At 33.0% G+C, this 25,005-nt stretch overlaps 1 protein-coding gene across 5 annotated transcripts in view; it reads left to right on the top strand.

The window, feature by feature from the left end:
• Nucleotides 1-1,166: 1,166 nt before the first annotated feature.
• Nucleotides 1,167-25,005, top strand: part of LOC107445767 (uncharacterized) — an 86,624-nt gene continuing 62,785 nt past the window's right edge. Inside the window, exons 1-8 of one of the 5 annotated variants that reach the window (XM_071186495.1) lie at nt 1,167-1,531; nt 6,895-7,073; nt 10,043-10,232; nt 13,644-13,763; nt 17,813-18,032; nt 19,124-19,371; nt 20,285-20,460; nt 22,281-22,473. In XM_071186495.1, coding sequence (XP_071042596.1) covers nt 1,471-1,531; nt 6,895-7,073; nt 10,043-10,232; nt 13,644-13,763; nt 17,813-18,032; nt 19,124-19,371; nt 20,285-20,460; nt 22,281-22,473 — 1,387 coding nt within the window. In that variant the 5' untranslated portion in view covers nt 1,167-1,470. The remainder of the gene's footprint in view (nt 1,532-6,894; nt 7,074-10,042; nt 10,233-13,643; nt 13,764-17,812; nt 18,033-19,123; nt 19,372-20,284; nt 20,461-22,280; nt 22,474-25,005) is intronic. The other 4 variants (XM_071186497.1, XM_071186496.1, XM_071186498.1 and 1 more) reach the window with 4 other exon arrangements.

Below are 25,005 nucleotides of genomic sequence, written 5' to 3' on the forward strand. Positions count from 1 at the left end.
AATCTACGGTATGTTTTGTCAATTCGCATCCCGAACAAGAGAAAAATCTGATAATAAAACCCTCTTATTTCTAATTTCTAGCTTCTTTTAACTTAGAATAGATAGTCGTGATAACCGAAACTTATTAGTATTTGTTATTTTCAGACATAAGAAACTATTTTTTAAATATGTACATATGAAATGGTTATATTATAAGCTATTTTCTTTTGAACCCTGGTTCAAAAAATGATTTAAAGTGTCCTGGCTCTATTTAATCATTTTCTTTTAATTGTGCAAAATGAAATTTATGAGAATTTGATAAAATCTGTGTAAATACTTCTAAAACCGGAAAACATTAATTATTCTCGAATCGCACTGCATTTGAAGCGTAAAAAATATCACTTTTTAACCAGCTTAGAAAACATAGTTATGTTTTTGTTAATGGGCATACTGTGAAAGTTGAAATACTATGACAGATACACGAACCACATAACATGAACGCTCTCCGTTTAAGTAAAACAATTTTGTAACAAAATTCTAAATTTATAAATAAATATATTTAAGTCGTATTTTCCTAATTTCTCATCATTTAAACATTGGAAACTTTAAAAACTGAATTTAAAAATAAATACCACATACGTCTATTAAAACTTCCTTAATTCGTTATCAGATTGGCTCTTAATAATATCTTTAAAAGGCTTTTTAATATATTCACATTAGCTACACGAAAATGTCTGAGAAGAAAAATTTAATTATTTATCGATAATTGTTTCTATCTTAAGTGGTTTTTATCTTGAACTTGTTCTTCCTGTATCAGATAAATGCTATTTGCCAATTAAATATTTTTCAAAGTGGAAGCGTAATAAAATTAAATTCTTGGAAAAAAACTAACTGGATTTTTATCAAACAGATTGTTATGTTTATTTCAGCTCTGAGTTATCTGTTTTGAAAGATCAAATTCTCCCTCCTCGTTAGTTAAATTTATAGAGATTCATTTATTTTAAATTAATAAAACACAAATATATATATATATATATTTTTGAAAATAACATTTTCCTGATGAGGAGAACATTGAAACTATTGTGTGATGCATTATTTGTCCCCTTTTCTTTGTTTATAAACTTCAAATAATCTATTTGATTGATTATATTTTCATTAGTTCAGTGAAAAACATGTTTTTTTCCCTTTAATCTCCCTATCTTACTCGGTATGTTTGGATTGATAGAAGATGCCACTTATCTTTGTTTAAAAAGTAACAAGGGAATCGATAACAAGTCCCCGAGATCCGTTATTTCGGAACCGTTACTTTATAATAGTTTTTAATGAACTTGAATCATATTTCAGTACGAACACTATTACGATACACATCTTTAACCTAAAGTGTATTACTGAAACATAAAATACGCGTTTTGGTCTTTAAGCAGATGAACGAAAAATCCTTCTTTGTTTGCATACTTTAATTTGTGATTTCAAAAGTGAAATTTTTGAAAAATGTTACTTTTATTTTTAATCACTTTTTCAGGATTTTTTAGCACTCAAGTCTCGGCCTCAGGTAAGTTGTTTGTAATAATTACTAAAATAAATCTTTTCAAAATTATTTTACTGAAAAGATTTTATTATAATTTTTAAATTCTTGTATCCTACACAATTTTTTTTTTTTTTTTTTGTTGANTTTTTTTTTGTGTGGATAATGTGATAAACACTTAAGAAACATAAACTTTGTTGATAAACATCAAAAACAAATTATTGCTGGTACTTTAAATATTATAGAAAACTAGTAGTAGTAGATAGTAGTTTTTGTTTAAAGATATCAAATAAATTCTTTTTACCTTTAGGTATGTTAACAGAATGGAAATTTACTACTACTTTATTTTATTACTACTTTAAAAACTTTGTTTTCAATAATAAGAAAAATTTAAATAACAGTAACAATTCAACAATTTTTTCTAAATTTGTTCAATAAATTAAGAAACTACAAAAAAATTTTTTAATTACCCCATAGACAAAGCTAACAATAACTATGCAATCTTCTGTAAAAAAATGAACTTTTAAATACGGAGTTAAAAAATAGTAACAATTTTAAGTTTAGTAATTTAAATAATAATATTGTCATTAAAATAATTTTAGCCTCATATAAGTGGCTATGAATTAAAATTAGCACTATACAATTCTATTGCGATTTTTGATTTCTAGGATCTTTTCAATAGCATTCCCCTTTATAAACTAAAACATGTCTTTTTGAATTATTACTAAGATTTTAATCATATCCTTAATTGTGATTTTGATTATTGGGAAATTCTGATTAATTTTTGCATTTTTAATAATTATCTTTACAATGGAAAAGATATTTTTCTTCAAATTGATGAAATACCACAATGACCTAATTTTCATCTTTTTCAGCTAACTTATTTTTGCACTACTATGAAAAAATTATGCTCTTAATATTAAATTTGTTTTCAGATTTATTGATGATTTAATTATCTTTAATTTTCAAGATTATACAATTTTATTAAGTAATATTTACCCCGAGGAGTTAATCTTGCTTCGTAATCATGATAAAAATATTACTTTGCATTATTAATGATGATAATATTACCATGATGATAATTTACATTTTTGGATTTGGGTATCATAAAAGAATAAAATATCTGCTCTGTTAATTTATACGATAAAAGGAATGATTTTAATTTTAATATCAATAAGCTAATTACTTGGAATTTTAATGTTTCTAAGAACATTGATTTAAATACCATTTTAATCAAATAAATATAATTAAAAGAATATGTACTAATGTTTATTTTTACAAAAGCAAATCAACAAACTCTTTCAAAATTTGAATAAAAACAAAGGATACCCAACTAACGTAATTAAATTCTATGTAAAATCATTGAGTTAATTGCATGTTATTGTAAATAAGTTTAATAAAAAACTTCTTTATTAATTTATATAATTTTTACCATGTGCAAATCCGTGGCCAAAATTTAAGTGCAAAACAGGCAATTAATGTTTCTTTCCTCTCTTTTTTTATTTTCTTAAACAAAAGTTAATTTTCTAAAATCATTAAAATTGTATAATTAAATATCAACCTTATTAATTGTCAACTTCTTTAAATTATCCAGTATATTATTACCTTGCGCACATCCCTTTTCGGCCCCATCCTTGGTAACTTACAAATCAAAAGCGATTCAGTACTGCTGTAAGAACGCACTATAAAACAAAGTCCCGCTATTTATGCTTTTACCTTCTGTTTTCATATTTTGTAATCTGGCAATTTTATTACGAAAATATTTGAAATCTCCAAGTTCCATTCTCTCTAACTGCACCAAAAAAAATTTTCTTATTATTTAAAGTGATCAGTTTCACTTCATCTGCTTTGTTAATTGCCCATCATTCACTGCCATAAAAAACTATTGGTCTCACTAGTTTCTTGTACAACTATATTTTTGTTTCACAACTTAAGTATTTAGATTAGAGCTGGTTTCTCAATCCATGATAACATCTGTAAGCCATGTTGATTCAATTTTTAATTTTAATGTCATTAGTATTATTTATTGTGTAAGGTATCTATGCTTTATTCTCTGTTCTTCTCAAGTATTTGTTTGAAGCTGTGTATTTGATCTGTCGTTGATCTGCTTTTTTGAAATCTACACTGGTATTTGCCAAATACTCTGCTGGTATAGGTACCCAATCTTCCTGCCAGGCTGTTTGTCTGTATCTCGTATGATGCGTTCAAGAGAGTAATAGTTCTTACAGTCCAGCCTGCCTCCTTTTTTATTGGATCCATGTAACTATCTTCTCATTTAATGGGCATTTTTTCCACTGTCCGTACACGGATTATAATAGCGTGTATTTCTTTGATGAGTTTAGGCTCCTTTATGTTCAGGAACTTTGCATTGGTGCCATCTGGTCCTTTCAAACTGTTGTTAAAGTTCTTTATCACTCTAAACTTCACCCAAGGAAGGTTGCCTAGTTCCGCGTCTTGTGGGTGTTCTTATTATATCTTCCTCTCTTCCCTCTAAGTATCTTTTCTATCAAGAGTTCTTTTAAATTGTTCTCCTAAGTATTATCATTAATAAATTCATCGTTTTCATCACGACTTGTGTCAGTTCTGGGGGAGAACTCTTTTTTAGCCTTGTTTACTACCTTGTAAAACTTTTTTGCTTTCTTTTGCCGTTTATGGTGTTCTATTTCCTTATATATTTCCTCCCGTTACTTTCTTTTCTTTCGTTTCAACATTCTTTTTTCGCGTCTTCTCTTTTTATTCTTCCTTTGCATTTCTGGTGTAATGTTTCGGTATCTTCAGCTGTTGTATGTTCGATTTTTTCTTTCATTAATTATTTCACATTCCACGACAAACCAGTCCTTTGATTTCGTTTTTATTATGAGTAGCAGAGTTTCCTTAGCTAATTCTATTACGTTTGGATGATTTTTAAACATTCTACCATATACTAAGGTTTTCTCAAAATTTTGTTTTTATATGTAAACTAGGAGGCCAACTGCACCATTTTCTGAAAACTGCTTCATCCAAAATCATTACAGACAGAGGATGATCAAAATAATGGAAACACTTTTCTATACTAACTCTATGTTAAGCATTTTTTTCTTTTAGCAGCAAATGTTTTCTCATCTGGAAAAACTGCTGGCACTATTTGAAAGATCAAGTTTGAGGATTTTAGAAATGGTGTCTTTTTACCCATGTGAGCTTTGCTTCGACCAATATGAGAGTTATGAAGTTAAGAACTTATTTCCTCGATCTAATATAGAAATTGCAACCCATATGAAACTGTTTCCGAAATTGCCGGTAAAGCCACAAAGAAGTTATTTACTTCCTCTTCCTCATTTTGCTCAATCTGAACTTTACGTGGGTAAAGAAACACAATTACTAAAAGTTTCAAACATGATCTTTCATAGATTTTTTTAATTATTTTGATAAACCCTTGAGTTAAAACATTAAATTTTACAATCACCAGGACACTCGCATCTTTATGTAAGCCTGAAAAATTATTATTATTATTTTATTTTGGATTTTACTTTAAAATATTTCGTAAAACAGGTGCAAAAATATTACAAGTTTAATTCAAAACTATTGCTTTTCAAACGGTTCCATTGCAATACTAAAGCCTTGATATTTTAAAAATTGTTCAGTCAAAAATTGTTGTTAAGTCTGCCTAAACCTCATTCATGCAGGATCTATATTAAGTTAATATGTTATGATTAAATATTCTCTCATGAAATATTGAATTGGGAATACTTTTTGTTAAATAAAAAGCTGTATAAAAATTGTTTTATTTTTTATAACATTAAATTACGAAATTGCTCAAAACTTTTTATTATACTTTCTAAACTTTATTTCACAGTTTTGGTCTTCCAAAAAACTTTAGGTTACCTGAACTTTTAAATTCGCAATCGCAACGTTTGAATACGCCCTCTAGCGGGAGCCTGAAAATATCAGGCATTTATTTATTATGTTTTCACTCAGTTCCATCAGAATCATTGGCAGAGTCAGACGCCAATTTAAGCAGCAAATAAGAAGCAAAATTTCCCTAAGGAAAAAGCCGAAGAACTTGAAAAAACTCTCCACAACATTAGTAAATCTTTCAGAAACAGAATGCCAAGCATTTTGAAGAAAAATTCCTCAGTAATTTCTAACTTCTATTATCAACAAACTTGCAACTGTTAACTTCCGATTTCGGAATCGCATACTGTTACAGATGTGTGTATTACGGTAAAATACATTTTTGCTGTCTTCAGTTCATTACAAATTAAAGTGAAATCAACATTGCTTTCTTCATTCCAATGAATAAATGTGAATTCAGAACGTACAGAACTGCAATAGTTATAGAATATTCTTCTTCTTTATAGAATAGTACATATTTCTGTATCTATATAATTCGGAAAACAACAACAAGGAATCATCCGAATTTCTTGAAATAGTATCATTTGTGCTGATTATTAATAAATTTGTATCGTTTTCTTGGCAAGTATTTTTTAGTTTAGAAAGAATAATTTCAACTTGAATTCAGCTATTCTGTTTTCAAGTTACATAATGAAATTCAGATCGAGATTATACAATTATAAAATTTTTGCTGTGTGGTATGTTATCTAATCCAGGATAATTTGATGATAATTTTCTATAGAATGGTTTTCTAAGTCCGATTATGAATTTTTAAAAAAAACAAAACATGAATGTTTCTTATTTTAATGTGAGGAATTTTTAGAATTGTTTTTTTTCGTAAACATTTTCTATTTTGCGTTTTTAGTTTCTAAGTAATGATTTTTATTGAAGCTTAAATTTTTTGATAAAAATTGTTGTCAAAAAACTTTTTTTACAAAAATAAGTTATATAAAATTATGAAGCTTATGTATACTTTTTGCTTACTTTAATGTTTGAAGTAATATGATTCTTGAAACTATAGAATGTAAAGTTTAAATAGGCCTTTCTTGTTATATCATTAAATTTAGTAAAACTATTTCTCAGGCATTAGGTTTTAACTCTTATAAGAAGATACATATTGTTTTCTGTTTATTTACAAATATTTTTCCGATGTGTTTTGGATGTTCCTTCTCTAAAAAAAAAGAGATACCATTTTGTTTTCGTTTGCATTAGAGAGAATATCGACATTTCTCTTTTTTTAAATTTAATAAGCCACAATAAAGATGGAACGTTACAATGCTGCACGCTACATTACTCTGGAATTAAAGACGCTTCCAGAGTAACCGAATGACTGTTCATACAGAAATGGCAGGTATTCGTCTCATACAACAACGCCCCCTACAGTTCGTTGCGATACCGAATTATGCATTAGTGTTTGCGATAGCGATATGCATTAGTGTTTCATATAATACAGATTTTCGAATTATATGCTAAAGCTTAAATTTTGCACTTGTTGAATAATAATTTTTATGTAATGGCAGGTTATGCAGCCTATTGCGACCAAGTATCGAGATTTAATGGTACAATTGAAGATAGACATGTTTCGTCAAGAGGATATAATTCAGATTCTAGTAGCATACATTATCGCTGTTGGAAGATTTCCGTACCGGATGATCATTTCATTCGTATAAAATTTCAGACTATAAATTTTGAAAATGAGGTAAAATTTTTAACTTTGTTTATGTGTTTGTATTTATATTATATACAGGGTGTCTCAGTTAAGCGTTTCAGAACTTCTAAGAGGGGTAGGGGGCATCCTGACGACTCGAAATCATATAGCAATGTGGGGTCGGAAATGCTTTCCTGAAGCGGTGACGTACACAGAAGCACCATAAAGAAAAGAGACCGTAAGAGAAAAATCGTTTTAATAATACATTGAAAAAAGCATAAGGCACATGGGCCAAAGTAAGTGTTCGAAGTTTCTGCCACCGACTACAATGTACACCTCACATCTCCGGCGCATGGACAATCGAACATTCTGCAATACTCCAGGCATATCTCGAAGGCAGCTACTGCGATTCTTGCAACCAGCATTATCAACAGGGGAGTCATAAACCAGTGTTTTCATATGACTCCAGAAATCAAGACATGATTGGTCGGGTGACCGAGGAGGCCATATAATTTTTTCTATGTATTATTATAGCGATTTTTCACTTACGGCCTCTTTTCTTTATGGTGTTTATGTGTACGTCACCGCTTCAGGAAAGCATTTCCGACCTTGCGTTGCTATATGATTTCGAGTCGTCAGGATGCCCCCTACCCCTCTTAGAAATTCTGAAACGCTTAACTGAGACACCCTGTATGTATTTTGTATGACAAATCATATTATTTATTATTCTTACATATTTTAATTAAATGTATCTATTTATTTTTTACTCACTGTTGAACTCAAATTGATGCATCGTACAGGGGAAAAGATTTTCTTTTAACACATTTTGGATTTTTTTCCAGTATTTCATCTGGTTTTTCATCATATATTTCAGCAATTGGAAAATAACTAGAGAAGTTTTAGTGCCCATATTTAACAATAAGTTTCCATATTTTTAGGCAATGCTTTACGATTCGTATGAATACTTTATTTAATAACCCTTTGCATACTGTGCACCGTATTCTACCGTCACGGCTGGTCCACAAGTAGCACCAGTCGTGAGGAACAGGTTAAAAACAACAAAAAGCTTTCGAAATATTCAAATGGAGGATCATATAAAAGAACAAAAATTGTTTATGAACGAGAATAAAAGACCATTTCATGTGCTAAGATTAAAAAAAAAAAATAGAGAAGAAAAGAATATCAATCAGAAATATACCTACGTTATTTTTTAAGAATGTTTTTTCCTCGCTAAAATTTAATTTTTTTACTTTGATTGACTCAACCTATATCTGATATCCTAAGTCACAGCATCATCCTCTTAAAATGTTGGTCCCCATACCCTTAGATGAGTAATAGGGTGCAGAGGCCTTTATGACTTCTCTAACATGGCCCCTTTCCGTTATACAAATAGTCTTCAAAATTGGCGGGAAATATAAAATATTAGTATTAAAAACATCTCCCTACTACCTTCGTTTTTTTTTTAAAAAAAAGTAAACTATTCGTGACTACAACTACTTATTAAGAGTTGAAATCAGCGAATACAATCCCGTACTGTTTTTGGTTCTGTGGGATATTGGGATTGAGATCTGCTAATCCAGAGGATTGACAAGTTTAATGATAGCATTCCATTTAAACTTCCAATTAGTTTAAAAAGTTACAACTGACAATAGAGGGAAGTAAGTACAGGGTGAGCCAGTCAAACCTGCATTTTTGAAAAGGGCGGGAGAGCAGTGAAAGTGGGCCAGAGCGAGTTACGCAGGTTACCATTGCGTCCCCCACAACTAAGCATTTCATTCGCCATGGAGCAGTGGTCTAAACAAAAACGTTCGTTCGCTGTGAAAGCGTTTTACCAAAGTGGTAGTTGTGCAGCCGCTCAGCGTCGTTTCCGGACGAATTTTCAAATTAGTCGAAATAGGCCAGTGCCGTCTGTTAATTCAATCAAATTGTGGGTGAAAAACTTTGAAGCAATTGGTGATCGAGAGAATTCCTCAGCGTATGCTCCGTGAAGGGAAGGGCAGTTTCAGAAATCGCCTACAAGAATGTCTCGATCGGGAAGGACACCATCTTACTGGCGTTATTTTTAAACAGTGAATGTTGTTTCTTAAATGCTTTTTAATGCAGATTAAGATAGTAACAATAAAATTTTGAAATATACATCCGTTTATTTTTCACAGTCATTTCAAGAATGCAGGTTTGACTGGCTTACCCTGTATATAAGAGAACAAAAAACTCCTAAATAACGTGGCATTTAAACTTTTGTAAAGAAAATGTCGAGAGAATTATGAAAATCATGATCTTACCTTTTTAGTGTTAAAAAAAAAGAATCCAAAATACATAACGAATCCCACGAGCCGACTCCTATTCTGGATAGAATTTTATTGGCGAGTAAATTCCATTGTTGTTGGTTTTATAGATAATAAATAATCATACTCAACTTTAAGTAATCCATATTCTTCTAAAGGACTTTTTTGTTGATTATAGCGTCAATTTCTTTTCCCTCATAATTTTTCCTTATACGGGAACATGTATTTTTTTTTCTAACTGTAGTCCGTCTATTAATTCCGTCCGATAATTTTTCTGGTCCATCTTCTCCTTTTTCAATAACTTGTTTTAATTTCTACCCTTATCTTCTAACACTTTGACGAAATCTTACATAATCCTATAACAATTATTTAAGAAATAATTCGGGCTTTAAAATAACTATTTAAATGTTTTATAAAAGTGTCAGTGAATGCTTTGAAAAACAGTCAACAATACCTTTAGTTAGTTAAATAATTTTTACACATAAAGACTTGTTGAGAATGCTCCCGAGAAGCAAATCTAGCTAAGAAAAGTAAATTCAAGTTTAAAAATGTCGAATAAATTTCAACATGTAAAAACAAATATGGTTATCGATAGTGCATTTCATGAAAAAAACTAGTGAATAGCTTTAAAAAACTAAATATTTTATTTTAGTTTCAAAATATGGCGATACTGAACATAATATGCATTACTGATACTGATATGTTGATATAAACTGATATTTTAAAACTTTACAGGATTGCGACAATACATATTTAGAAATTACCATGAAAAACACAGATGAAGGATATTATTTTTGCAGAATGTATGAAGTATTTACACGTACAACTGTTCTGTATGCATTTACACCTATAACTGCTCTTTCAGATGTACACATAAGATTTACTGCTTATTATACAGCAAATTTTGAGCTAGACTATGAAATTAGTAGGTTGCAATCTTTTGTTATTAATTTATATTTCACGATATATTAAGATAGTCTTTAAAGTAAGGCGTGATCAATCCTATATTTTAGTTGCCCGCCGTTTTATCTAATTCAGTATAATCTATATTATATAAAACGCTAATACGTACGTATGTATCAATAAAACCGATAATATTTCTTTTCTCGCGCTGGCAACAGTTTTCATTTTTAATTGATTGGATTCGGCGCGCAAGAGCACATAGTGAGCACCATATGGCTAATCTATATTATATAAAACGCTAATGCGTTTTAATTGATAGGCTTCGGCGCGCAAGAGCACGTTGTGAGCATCATATATGTCTAAACGGGTGAATTCTCACCGAATTATCAAAAAAATTCTCACAAAATTATCCTCATCGAATCCGATGCTTTACATCCGGCGTTCAGTACTATTTCATATTGTTTTCCAACACGTGGCTTTAGCCCTCTGGTGGGAAAGACTTTAAAACAAAACTTACAACAGTTACTTTTCTCAACAACTGAAATTTAGAATAGTGTGATTAAGAAAAATATGTGAACTGTTTGCAGTTTCAAATTAATATTGAAATGCACAGGTTTAGAATTTTCTACAGTGAAAAGTTTTCGGAACTTCAGTGTTCAAGAAAGTATACAAAAGCTAGACGTTAAGAACGTATCCAATGAGCGAGCAAAGCGAGTATCGGATTGTGAAGCAATCCGAAATGAACTGCGAAGACAGTTCCGGGGGTTGGCGAGCGCTAGCGAGCAGGGGGCGAAGCCTCCTAGTAATACATAAAATACTAAAATAAATAGAGTGGGAAACAAAATTTTTCAATCGATACTTGAAAGCAGGGCTCGAAAAACCGCACGTCCTCGGCGGTCAAAAATTCCCCGCAGATAACAAATTTCTGGAATCCGACGTCCGCGCGGACGGCCATTTTCCTGTTAATGTTCATGATACATTTTCAAGTTTTGTTATCTTACAAGAGTCTACCGCCTCACTTCTAAAATGACCCTTTAATCTAGAAATACAGTAACATACTGCACATGGTGGAATTGATGTTTTCTCTGCCTGGGAGTACTGCAGAGGTTGAAATGAACTTTCAAAAAAACACATTACGTACTGGTCTTAAACAAGGAGCGTTAAACGCAATTATGAACATCTACCTAAATGGAAAACCCCTTTTAGATTTCTGTGCAGAAACCTCTGTGAATCATTGGCTTGATTATGGAACTGGTCATATTTGATTCATTTAAAAAACGCAGTACCCTCGGATAAACTGACACTTCAGATAACTTGACCTTTGTCATTTAAATTATTTCACTTGGGTGACCGCTTGGATTAGTCTGCGTAGGGATCGAGGGTGTGCGGTATTGGACCTCGTTAAGCTGTTCTACCGTAAAGTGCTCGACTTCACGTTCAAGTTGTCGGGCTACCGAAGCGGGGGTGCCATCCGCTCTGCAGAGGATCGAAATTGTGATGGCATGTCTTCGGATCATTCTCGGGGATGTTCCCCAGACTGTTGCCAATGGCCCATTGTGCAGCTCTAGTGCGACGTGAATGAACTACAACTACAACGACTGCAATAGATTTAAAGCAACACGAGTGACAGAAAGCATTATTTTATTACAGGGTTGCCAGCTTTTTACCCTTTTTGTAAAAATTTCTTCTAATGGTAGTTGTCCCGCAGTAGACTGATCGTTAAGACACGGTTTCTAACAGATTACCGAAGTCAAGCATCACTGGCTGCGACGTAAATGAAAGACAACAACTACAACAAACCAAATGGTAGTTAAGTTTATGTTTCAATGTATTATTTTTTTATTCGTTTAAACATATTCTCCACACCACTACTACAAATAAATTATTTAAAATATGCAACGCCATTTTGTTCCAACTCTTTCGTAAACGTGGGGATAGCGGGTTCGAATCCCGTTGCTACCTTAGATGCATATTCGAGCTATCCTTCTCTGTATTGTGCTGTCCCGCAGTGGACTGATCGTTAAGACACGGTTCCCAGCAGATCACCGAAGTAAAGCATCACTGGTTACGGTCAGTGTGCGGGTGGGTGACCACTTGGGACCAAGGGTGTGCGTAGGGACCAAGGGTGTGCAGTATTGGTCCTCGTTAAACTGTGCTACCGTAAAGTGCTCGACTTCGCGCGCAGGTCGTCGGGCTACCGAAGCGGGGGTGCCATCCCCTCCGCAGAGGATCAAAATTGTGATGGCATGTCTTCGGATCATCCTCCGGGATGTTTCCCAGACCGTCGCCAATAGCCCATTGTGCAGCTCTAGTGCGACGTAAATTAACAACAACAACTGTATTGTGCTATCTGTCCTTCTATTCGACAAAGGATTACAAGCCTAAATTGAGCACACATGCCTGCAAATGTATGTAATTCCAATAAATCCAACTCTTTCGTGCTGAGTTTTAAAAGTGTTGGCAAAATTATCAAAAATTCTGAAAGATTTGGTAATTATATGTTCACCATTTTTTAAAAAATATTTTGCAGAAAAGCGTAGTAGTTGGCAAGCCTACTATGTCATTTAATGCTTTGGTTTCGTTTTGCTATTCTCAAAACGTGCTGGCATATATAATTAACATGGATAATATAAATGAATTAGAAATATTTCAATAGATACAGTAATGTTGATAAAAGTGCAAAATGCTGCAACAGACTAATCATAAATAAACAGAGAAAACATTCTTTAAATGGATAAGGGGAGAGGTGGGTGCTAATGCGTTTCAAGATCCCTTAAATTTTGCTTTCTCTTTTATTTACAGATCCCGTACTAACTCTTGGGAAATCGGTTTACATTATGTCTAGGGAAGTTAGCCTTTCCCCCCTATGCATATTCCTTAGTGCAGCGGTGGGAAAATATGGAACACCAAAATACAGTATGATATACAACAAATTTTCGGTGGCCCGAATAGTTTCTTGAATTCTTTGCTGTTGCCCTCATTCGGAAAGTGTGGAAATGAGAAAATATATCATGGAATACGCATCGGATTGAGAATTTCAAAATACTTGCTAGTATTTCAAACAACAGGGAAGGATGTGGAATTGAGTTTATGAAAAGTCTAACACGTGTGGAAGTATTGCACGCGTGTTAGACTTTTGGTCTAAAGCGTATTTAGGTATTCAACTGTTTCTATACTTTTCGGACACTCAGTATAGCAATTCATCAGGAAATGTTTATTGAAAAAAATCCCTTCACTGCGACATTGATTCAATAATCCATATAAAGTAATTTTAGATCAACACAGTTTTTTTCTTGGTATAATGGAAGCACTGATAGGCAAGTATATTATTGTTTAAATTGCTGATGTCGTGATGTCTAAATAGCTTCTGTCTAAATAGCTGTTGTTTGTTATTCAAATTTGCATGCCGTGACTGTCTATAATTTTGTTACAGAACACGTTGAATGTTCTCGTTCAGACAGTTTCCACTGCACATCTTATTCCTGCATTCCGAAGTCACGTGTTTGTGATGAAGTACTGGATTGTTTGAATGGCGCAGATGAAGCTGGCTGCGGTAATCGGAATTACATATTTAATTTTGTATACGTTATTTGAAATTGGATATACGATAATCTACGTCCCAGACTTTTTTATTCCCACTAAATTGTCCCAGGAAACGGAAATATTTGTGAGTTTGACACGTTGCTGTAACAACAAATTAACATTGAATACAGTATTTTACACTGCTAGACGATCGCTAGGAACTGACTACAAATGGCTGCATTGCTCAGAAACAATTAAATATGGTTAAATTCCGAGTGAAATAAAAGAATTCCTGAATGTTAGGACATTTAAAAGAGATAATTTATTGTTCTCTGAAACCCAGATGGTTTGAAACGTGTTCAAAGAACAAAATAATCATTTTGTGCAAAAAATGTAAAAATCAAAAAATTGCAAATACCATTTGTAGATATTCTGGAATAAGATATCAATAGAGGGTATGACCACCATGAAGAGCAATTTCATGTCGTGGCATTCTTAGTACAATAGTATTTGGCAGCTATTTGGGGTGATTTGTTCCACTCCTCTGTTGGTTTCAACTGAACAACTGAAAGGGTGTCCTTGCTTATTTCAGGGCATTCTCGTCCAGCAACACTCCTCCCCAAATCAACCCACACTAAAGATATGCTGACCATAAGATGCGTTGAATATCCTTGATCTGAACATACTCCTCGACAGCAGCTGTTCAATGACATGTTGTTCATAAAAACAAGCTTATACGGATAGCAGCACAGAACAAGTGAACACAAGGCAGCAGAATATCATTATTGTAGCGTTGGCCAATCAAGCCCTCAGACTGACATACGATCGTTAATCGTAATATCAGTACATACCTTGTCCCAACATTTATGTCCCTTTCCTGTATATTTATTTGACTATGCGCAGTGAAATTTTTGCGACTGATCGCTTGGAGTTGACAATCAGACGAGTAACTGAATCTACTCTCATCTGAGAATAGTGCATAAGCCCACATCCTCTTCGCTCCAATTAATGCTAAATACATCATTTCAAACGGGAGCAAGACGGTGACGTCTGGACAAAGGTATGCATTCAATATAATTCTCCTGCTTGCAAGCGTCTGACAGTTTTTTTGCAAGATTCGCTTCCCAGTAGCAGCCTGAAACTGATTTGCTGTTTGTCTGACTGTACTACACCGTTTCTCTTTGTCGATAATATTAAGTTCTTGTCTGGCGTCGTACATGGAACACAACCTCCCTCTAGACCAGGGGTGTCAAACTCAAAAACTAACTTGTGCCAAGTAAACAGAGCTTAACTTTAGGTGAGCCGCAAAAAAAAATAATCAATGTTCATAGAAACAAATATTTTTATTTTTAATCATACATTGTAATAAACATATATAAAGTTAAATTATTGTTTGATACTTGACATCTCTTCTCTGCTACTATCTCTCCTATGTCGGGAGAAATTTTATTGGCCGAGACTACTTTCAAAATCGACCCAACGTGAGCGTTACTAATACGGTTTCGGACAGGAGATTTACTTCCATTCATAACGGAAAATAATTGCTCACACTGTTTAGTACTTCCAAACATGGAAATAATTTCATATGCGAATTTTCGAGTATTTTCAAACCTTGCCTGTAAATATTTGTAAAATTTAGGCACATCCACTTCAATGAATTTTTGCCTTCAAATTTGAGTCGCACTGAATCTCAATCACTTCCATTTGCATATAACTGGGTACTGAGTCTATATTTATTGAGAAAATCGAAGAAAACAAACAAAATTTGACTTCCGAAGAATTAAAATCTTTAAACCTTGTTTCAAATTCTGTTCTAAGATTTAAAATTTTTTCTGCGTATTTTTGATACGATGCAGTATCCCTGGAAGGGCAGGTGCCGCAAGCCAATTAGAATGTTACATTTTCGCGTGTGCAATTTAAAATTATCTGAATAGTTTATAAATAAAGTATGTTATAATTTTATATGCTAGTTTCCTTTCTAATTCACATTTTTATTTTATTTTTACTTTGCGTCCGATATATTGACTGGGCCGCAAAAATGTTCATCTCGGGCAGCATGCGGCCCGCGAGTTTGACACCCCAGCTCTAGACGTTTGTTGTTTGAAAGTTGTTTTTCAGTTGTTTGAAATGATTTCCAAAGCCTTTGGCAAAGTCTATTATATTTCGGCCTTCTTCAATCTTACCGATAATACGACCACGTGTAAAAGCATTTAAATTACGTGGGAAAACATATAAAAAATTGCAAGTTCATCACTTTATTGCTTTCCTTCAAATCTTAATTTTGAACAACTCTCAACACGCGTAAAATCCTTTATATCTCTTATCAGCGTTCTCCAATCATATCCAGTTATCAGCGTTTATGTGTCAAACCAATTGGACAGCCCAAAATTTGCATACGCAAAACACATCTTACTGTAACGCGCACTAGGTGCTATTTTCTACATTTTCCTACTTTCAATTCTGAGGTTGTCATCGTTGCTGTTAACATTCGTCTTTGGCAATTGTCCAGCAGTATATTAGGCAGTAAATGTTATTCCCAATAAAAATTTCCAAGTGGACGTAGTGTTTCTTTCGTCGTATAACCAATTACTTACAATTATTAAAATTTTCGGTGATGTATTTAATGTATTCGAAACATTAATGAGAGATTTATTCACAATAAAACCGTAAACAAACTTTCGATGCCTTTGTCAAGGATTCCATAAATATTATGTTTTTTATTACATTTTTCTATTAAAATTAAACTAGAACTGTTAGAAACTGTAGTGTTTCTGAAACTTGTGTAATTTCAAAAGTGGCAGCAAGTAATTTCAAAGTTACCCTGAAGAAAAAGAAGAATTTGGAACTAATTGTGAGTATGATAATTCCAGGGTCTAATTTCGTTCGTGAATTCGTATTTCCTTAATCCATGCTACGTAGGTCCCGCAGTGGACAATCGTTAAGATACGGTTCCCAGCAGATCACCGAAGTCAAGCATCACTGGCTGCTGTCAGTGTGTGGGTGGATGACCACTTGGATCAGTCTGCGTAGGGACCGAGGGCGTGCAGTATTGGTCCTCGTTAGGCTGTTATACCGTAAAGTGCTCGACTTCGCGTGCAGGTCGTTGAGCTACCGAAGCGGGGGTGTCATCCCCTCTGCAGAGGATCAAAATTGTGATGGCATGTCTTCGGATCATCCTCAGGGATGTTTCCCAGACCGTCGCCAACAGCCCATTGTGCAGTTCTAGTGCGACGTAAATAAACTACTACTACTACCATGCTACGTAGATGAATTAATCTTCATTCGGAGTTAAATGAGTCAAATTATTAAAATAAGGCTTTTATAAGAGAAAATATTTTACAAGAATAAAATATGATGTTAACGTAATGATGGCTGAATCGAATATGAACTAATTAAGGCAGTACTGCGCAAAGCTCCATCTGTGAGACATATTATTAACACTATACACTTCTGACGAAGTTTCTCCGAACAGCTGTTTCTTACTTCGAGGCAAAAATTTTAATTAAACGTCATTGTTTAAACACATTTTTAAATTAATTAGCATCTCAATATTAATATAAACGCTTCAAACATTAATATGCAACCTTTAGTGCCTACTCTTATGTTGCGACTACTTTTATAAGCGTACAAAAATTCTAAAAATGCAATGTAGCACCGTTTATATCCGTTTCAAGGAGCCGATGTAAATCGTCGTATAAATGAAAAGTCATATGTTTATGAAACATATTTATTGAAATTTTATCTAAAAACAATACATATGATAACGTAATAGCATTTTTAATTTGACACTTAACATTATTGAATTCGAAAATAATTTAGACGTATAACCTATAATTGATGCCTTTCTCTCCGCAGAAACGTGTCTTTTTTTAATTCTTGCACAGATTGGAATCTTGCAAAGGATGGACTGGAACTGCAAGGAAATGACGCATAAATGAAAAAGACATATGAATAAAAAACATATAAACGGTACTTTGATGTATATAATGAAAGCGGTCATTGCTGATTATAGTATAAGGCTGATGATTTCAGAGCACACTGTTTCTGTTTGTTCTAATAAATTTTCATGTCATTTTTTAGCGACTGGAATCAATAGTGTTGAGGGTATAGCAGAAGTTCGTAACAAATCCATCGCTTGGCTGAGAAATAAGAAATCTCCCTTGAAGGGTTGGCGAGATAACACAGTGATAGCTATAACAGCCTTACATCTGTCGGAAAAGTCTACCTTCAACGGTGGGAATCTAGAAGAAGAATTAATGGCAAAGCAAATAGAACTTGAAACTGCCGTGGCATTGTTGAAGTATTATTTCATTTTTATTATTATTGTTATTATAAAATCCTTTAGAAAATCTTTTTCGTTAATACCCTTAAAAAGCACATTTTATTTTATATCGTTTTTCACAGCAAAGTAAGCATAAGCCACTAAAAATATATTTATTTAAATATTAAGTTTTGCTTAGCAATTTAGGAATCTCCAGGTATCAAGCCATCATCATAAGCCCAGCGTAACCTAATGCATGCAGTCAAATGTTCCTCCAGGACAACCTATCTCTTTATCTGCTTTGCTAATTCCTCACCCCTATCACTCAGACATCTGGTTTAGTAGAATTGAGGTTATGAATTCGGCCTATGATTCAACTAGTGGGGCACTTTGAAATTAAAATCTTTTTGCAGGATATTTTAATTTATTCTAGCAAAATGAATAGCCAAATCCATTTTTCCTTAAATTTAATACTCTTAACAATATCGAATACTTTAAAAATTCTGTTCACTTTAAAAATTCATTTATGTTAGAGGCCTTTCTGTTTAATGTCTCTGAGAATGCTTCTAAAAGCCCATAGAAGGAAATAGAGTACTCTGCTCTTAATGGATAAGAACTGTTGAGTTAATAACCGAGAAAAGACCACTATAGTGAAGATTTTTTTGAACGGTACTGCACAGCACTCACGCTACCAGTAGAAGAAATAAATTAAAATCTTTCATGATTTGTATGACAGTGGGTAACTAGATTGTAACCAATGACTCGTAAGCTACTAGGGGTGCTTTCTGTCATCAGTACCGGGATCTGAGTAAGTCGGATCTAATGCTCGAGACTATCATTCAGGCCATAAAATTTTGGAACGCGTTGCACCACAAATTTTTTAAGATCGTATGAACAGAAACATGGTTAAATAAGTTTGTGACAAATTTGCACCGTAAAATGGTTCGCAATACCAATACTATCCTTCAAAGTTAAACCGGTTTTTTGATAGTGCATTGTTGACATTAGACTCTAACACGCTTGCTACAGAAGCGAGTATTTTAAGTTCTTAACCATGCTGGTTAAAATTTTTTGAGTGTTAGCATTTAAATTTGCCATTACATAATATGTTGTATTAAATTTTAATCCAGAGGTACAGTTTCTAACCAGTTGTTGAGTATGTACATTAACGCTCTTCTGTTGACTTGTCAAGATCCTCGACATTTTTATGGAAAAGATTTGGTCAAACTCCTCAAGGACCAGGTAGAAGAATCCGGGAACTTCACTCACCCGTCTGCTTACTTGGCTCTCTGCAATGCAAAGGAAGAATGGCCACACAGGTGGACATCAGATATTGTTTCCGTATTGAGCAGTGATTCTGAATACAGCTTTATTGGAGGTAAAAATGACTATTTTTTGTTAAAATAATCAATTACAAATCATAATTTTGAGATCAAGTAGATTATTTGAAAAACTGCACAAATCATGTTTCTTGACAAGTAATTAAGCTAATAAAAAAATTTCATCAGAAGCAGCATTTTTCACGACTACTAATGTTCAACTCCGTAACACTATAATTTTGAACTCAATCCAATAGACAAGGGAACTCCTACATCATGTATTTGGAAAAATTTGCCTTCGGTGGATGACTTTTTGATGGAACTAACCCGCATTTGCCTTACATGGAGAGGAAAATCACGAGAACCAGTCATGGTTAGCCTAACGTTTAGGGGACTCTAACCAATGATCCGTCTAATACTGAGGATGCTTCACGTCTACCTTGTAGTCGGTGAGAGCCGGATGCGGAATTCGTATCGACCAGCAATCGTAGGGATTCGAACACGGTTCACCTCAAGGGAAGGCGAACGTTCTACCCCCAGAGCCATTGCCAGTTTACAATTGCTACAATTACTTTACAATAGTTTTACATGAAATTTGTCTAAGTTGTCTAAAGGTATGTCTCAGATGTGAAGTATCAGTATATATCGAGTCAAATTATTTAGTGGCCTCCAGGTATTATATGGGTAAGCATCGAGTTCTGCCTCTTAAACTTTTGGTTGCAACATCCATTTTTAAACCATTGTAATGGTTGAAATAGCTGATATTGAATTTGAAACATAATGTAATAAAAAGGGCATAATTAAGTTTCTCGTAATATTTGTACAACCCTACAAATGCATACTGTTTCATGATTTGAAAAAAATCAATTCATTTAATAATAATAATTAATTTCAAGACAGTTTATTAACTAGTAAATAATATAATTGGTGGAATAAAATAGACTAAAAAAGCTAATTTACTTAATTTTTCAGATTTCCAAGCATTTGCTGTGATGGCTGTTGCATGTTATAATGAAACAAAATTTTTAAATAGAACTGAAAGTGCTGATTTGTTGTCTGTGTATCAAAAGACCATCAAAGATTTCAAAGAACATCAACTTCCAGATGGAAGTTTCGGTAACGTTCACGCAACAAGCCTCATTACTCAAGTAATATACATTTCTGTATATTTATAATCCTTCATTCATTACTTATTAACATTTTCATAGATACAATAAATTTATTTTCATTAAAAAAAAGTTTATGTTATGTAATAAATTTTTACTAAGCAAGAGAGTAAATAATTCAGTTTCGTTTGCTTAACATCATTAAATTGCAAGATTTAACATTGCAAGATTTTTCTTTTTGCGTAACAACAAAACTTGTTACGCAAAAAGAAAACATTTTTTGGAAAATAAATGGCAAAAAACATGAAATCATTTCCAATTGCTGAAGCGTAAGGGACTACAATAGGTCTCAGATCTCATCCCCATATCGGTGACCGATCAGAGCTTCATTTCGAACGAAATGATTGCACCTATCAATGGAGATGCCAGCGTAGACCATCACCCCCCAAAACCAAATCCTTCACTTTCGTATTCAAACGAAGATTGAGTCTAGCGCCACGTTCCCTCCTAATGAAAATACGCCTATTATCAGAATGAACAGAAACGGGACTCGTTAGAGAAAAGAATATTGCGTCATTCATTTCACCTCCAGTTCGCATTCTCTAATGCTCACTCCCTACGGGGTTGACGGTGTCTTGCTGTTAACGTGACACACACCATTAGACGGCGGTCATACAAACCTATAGCGTGAAGATGGAATCGGACAGCTTGTGTCGAAACTGTGGTGAGAGTAGCCGAGTGACGGTGTTGTTGAAGAAGAGTGACATTCATATTTCGATGTCTTCTAGCCGTTAGCGTTAAATAACGATTTTCATTGGGCGTTGCTGCACATCTATGCCCTTGCTCTGATCGTCGACAGGTATTTCCAGTCTCCAAAAAGGGTTCCATATCCTGGAAATCGCACTTTTTGAAACTCCAATGGCTTCTGCTACTTCAGCTTGTGTTTGGCCCCTCTTTAACCTATCAACAACGCTCCAATCTTCTGACTTGATTAAATTACTTTGTTGAGACATTGCACTCATCGAAACAATGCGCTTACTGAATGTCGATCATTCTTTTCAGCTTTGTCTTACATTAAATTGATAGCCAGTTCAAATTCGCTGCCGCTAAAGCGTCGTCTTTGACGTCAAACTCAAAATTTGAATACTGCAAAGTTTGAAAATAAGAAAATTTGTGACACTCTATTTTTCTACTTTATGCACACAAAAAATTTTTCTATACCGTTATTTTTTACAAGACTATATATATATATAATGTCCAGCAGTGTATATATATATATATATGCAAGGAGAGAGAGATATTTGTTTTACTATGCTTGCTTGATGAAACAGTGATAATGTAGGTGTTTTTCAAACTAATGTTGATCTGTTTTAAAAATTAGTTGCTGTTGGATATTACAGCACATAGTCTCATGTTTAGCATCGTATCTAAAAGGTTAAAAGACAAATTGAACTTAACAGAAATTAGAAAAACTGTTTTTAGTATAAATGTAAGGTAACTTTTAATAAAAAGGTTTTATTCAGTCAGGAAAACCAGCAATTCACTACTTGCGAAGTTTTGCATAAACCCGTTTTATTTAATTTGTATCTCTTATTGAAAAATGCTTGTTTTTATCTTCGTTTTTACATGCATTCTGATAGTATACATTTCACGGAATACACTGTATTTTCTAACAATGCGGATGGGTATACATTGTGCTACTTATAAGTTAAGCAAAACAGCATGAATAATTCACAAAAATTGATATTATGCGATAGTTTCGCTTCTATAAAGAGGAGTATTCCTCAAAGTGAGAATACAAAGTTAAACCTTTTTGTCTGTTACATCTTGTAATATCTTGTTATGAATGTTTATATTTTTAGAGTCTTTTAGCGAGTGGCCAGGAACACACTAAAGACTGGAAGCTGAAAGCAACAGTCAAATACTTGATGAAGGAATTGGGGAGCTTGAATGCTGACTTCCTCACTTACTATCTGACCCTCCCGATTTTGAATGGAAAAACTTTAACAGACATTGCAAATTACAATTGTTCACAAACAGCAGTAGATCCAGGAGGTGAGTGTTGTGTTGTGCGATCCGTAAATAAAGACAGGAGATCTTAGACGTCATTTACTTTATTACTTATCAACATTTATTTTAAATTAATATTTAAATAAATATAAAAGGCATACTACAATATGGCATAAATTTAGTACATCTTAAGAACCACAGCACAATTTTTCTTAGTCATAAAAAGCATAAAACAGTCTCACGTTCATCACTAAAACGTGTCCCTTTGCTCAAATAGTGTTTATGCACTCCTCAAATTCTTAGTTATAAACTTCAAACTGGGCACGAACTTAGAGTTTAATTTAACAAGCAATTGTATCAAAGAATTTTTTTTATAGACCTATTAGTGGGCCCACAATGACCCAAAATATATTTTGTTGACTAACTGGGAAGAGGTGTTTTAAGCTAAATATTCGTGAGGCTGGCATGTGAAGCGTGGTAAAGTTGGAAGCGCTTTGGGGAAATTAGATTTGTTGTCCCGGAGACCCTGGGTTCGAAACCTTGCGAGTGTTGATTTTCAATTTATTTTATATTAATTGTTTTATGTATTTTTCGCTATTTTAACGTGAATAAAAAGTTCTGTATATAAAAATAACTAATTTTTCTTTGGGAGATAGCGAATAATAGCTAATAAACGGATAAATTTCGGATAATTTTTATTTATTTACTTATTCTATTCTGTATTATTTTTTTAACTCCTTTTTCAATATTTTAAAATGAATAAAGTGTTCTATATATAAAAAGAATTATTTTTCTTTGCTAAAGAGCAAATAATATCTGAAAAAGGGACAAAAATTGTATCAGGAGGCACGCGCACATCTCACCCCGTAACTCTCTGTATTATTAACCTATAAACTTCAAACTGGGCACGAACTTAGTGTTTAATTTAACAAACAATTGTATCAAAGAAATTTTTTTAGACCTATTAGTGGGCCCACAATGACCCAAAATATATTTTGTTGACTAACTGGGAGAAGGTGTTTTAAGCTAAATATTCGTGAGGCTGGCGTGAGAAGCGGGGCAAAGCTGGAAGCGCTTTGGGGAAATTAGATTTGTTGTCCCGGAGACCCTGGGTTCGAAACCTTGCGAGTGTTGATTTTAAATTTATTTTATATTATTTGTTTTATGTATATTTCGCTATTTTAACGCGAATAAAAAGTTCTGTATATAAAAATAACTAATTTTTCTTTGGGAGATAGCGAATAATAGCTAATAAACGGATAAATTTCGGATAATTTTTATTTATTTACTTATTCTATTCTGTATAATTTTTTTAACTCCTTTTTAAATATTTTAAAATGAATAAAGTGTTATATATATAAAAAGAATTATTTTTCTTTGCTAAAGAGCAAATAATATCTGAAAAAAGGACACAAATTGTATCAGGAGGCACGCACACATCTCACCCCGTAACTCTCTGTATTATTAACCTATAAACTTCAAACAGGGCACGAACTTAGAGTTTAATTTAACAAATAATTGTAACAAAGAAATGTTTTTATGGACCTATTAGTGGGCCCACAATGACCCAAAATATATTTTGTTGACTAACCGGGAGGAGGTGTTTTAAGCTAAATATTCGTGAGTCTGGCAGTTGAAGCGTGGCGAAGTTGGTAGCGCTTTGCAGGGGAAGTTAGATTTGTTGTCCTGGAGACGCTGGGTTCGATACCCTGCGAGGGTCGACTTACAATTTTTTTTTTATTTATTTCATATCATTTTTTTTATATATTTTTCGATATTTTAGCGTGGATATAAAGTTCTGTATATAAAAATAACTATTTTTTCTTTGGGAGATAGCGAATAATAGCTAATAAACGGATAAATTTCGGATAATTTTTATTTATTTATTTATTCTATTCTTTATTTATTTATTCTATTCTTTATTATTTTTTTAACTTCTTTTTCAATATTTTATAATGAATAAAGTGTTCTATATATGAAAAGAATTATTGTTCCTTGCTAAAGAGCAAATAATGGCTGAAAAAGGGACAAAAATTGTATCAGGAGGCACGCACACATCACACCCCGTAACTCTCTGTATTATTAACCTATAAACGTCTAACTGGGCACGAACTTAGAATTTAATTTAACAAACAATTGTATCAAAGAAATTTTTTTATAGACCTATTAGTGGGCCCACAATGACCCAAAAGATATTTTGTTGACTAATCGGGAGGAGGTGTTTTAAGCTAAATATTCGTGAGGATGGCGTGTGAAGCGTTGCGAAGTTGGTAGCGCTTTGGGGAAATTAGATTTGTTGTCCCGGAGACCCTGGGTTCAAAACCTTAAGAGTGTTGATTTTTAATTTTTTTTCTATTTTATTTATATTATTTTTTTTTATGTATTTTTCGATATTTTAACGTGGATAAAAAGTTCTGTATTTAAATATAACTATTTTTTCTTTGGGAAATAGCGAATAATAGCTAATAAACGGATAAATTTCGGATAAATTTTAGTTATTTATTTATTTTAATTTATATTATTTTTTTAACTTCTTTTCATTATTTTAAAGCGAATAAAGTCTTCTATATGTGAAAA

This window comes from Parasteatoda tepidariorum, chromosome 10, assembly GCF_043381705.1.
Source record: "Parasteatoda tepidariorum isolate YZ-2023 chromosome 10, CAS_Ptep_4.0, whole genome shotgun sequence".
NCBI lineage: Eukaryota > Metazoa > Arthropoda > Arachnida > Araneae > Theridiidae > Parasteatoda > Parasteatoda tepidariorum.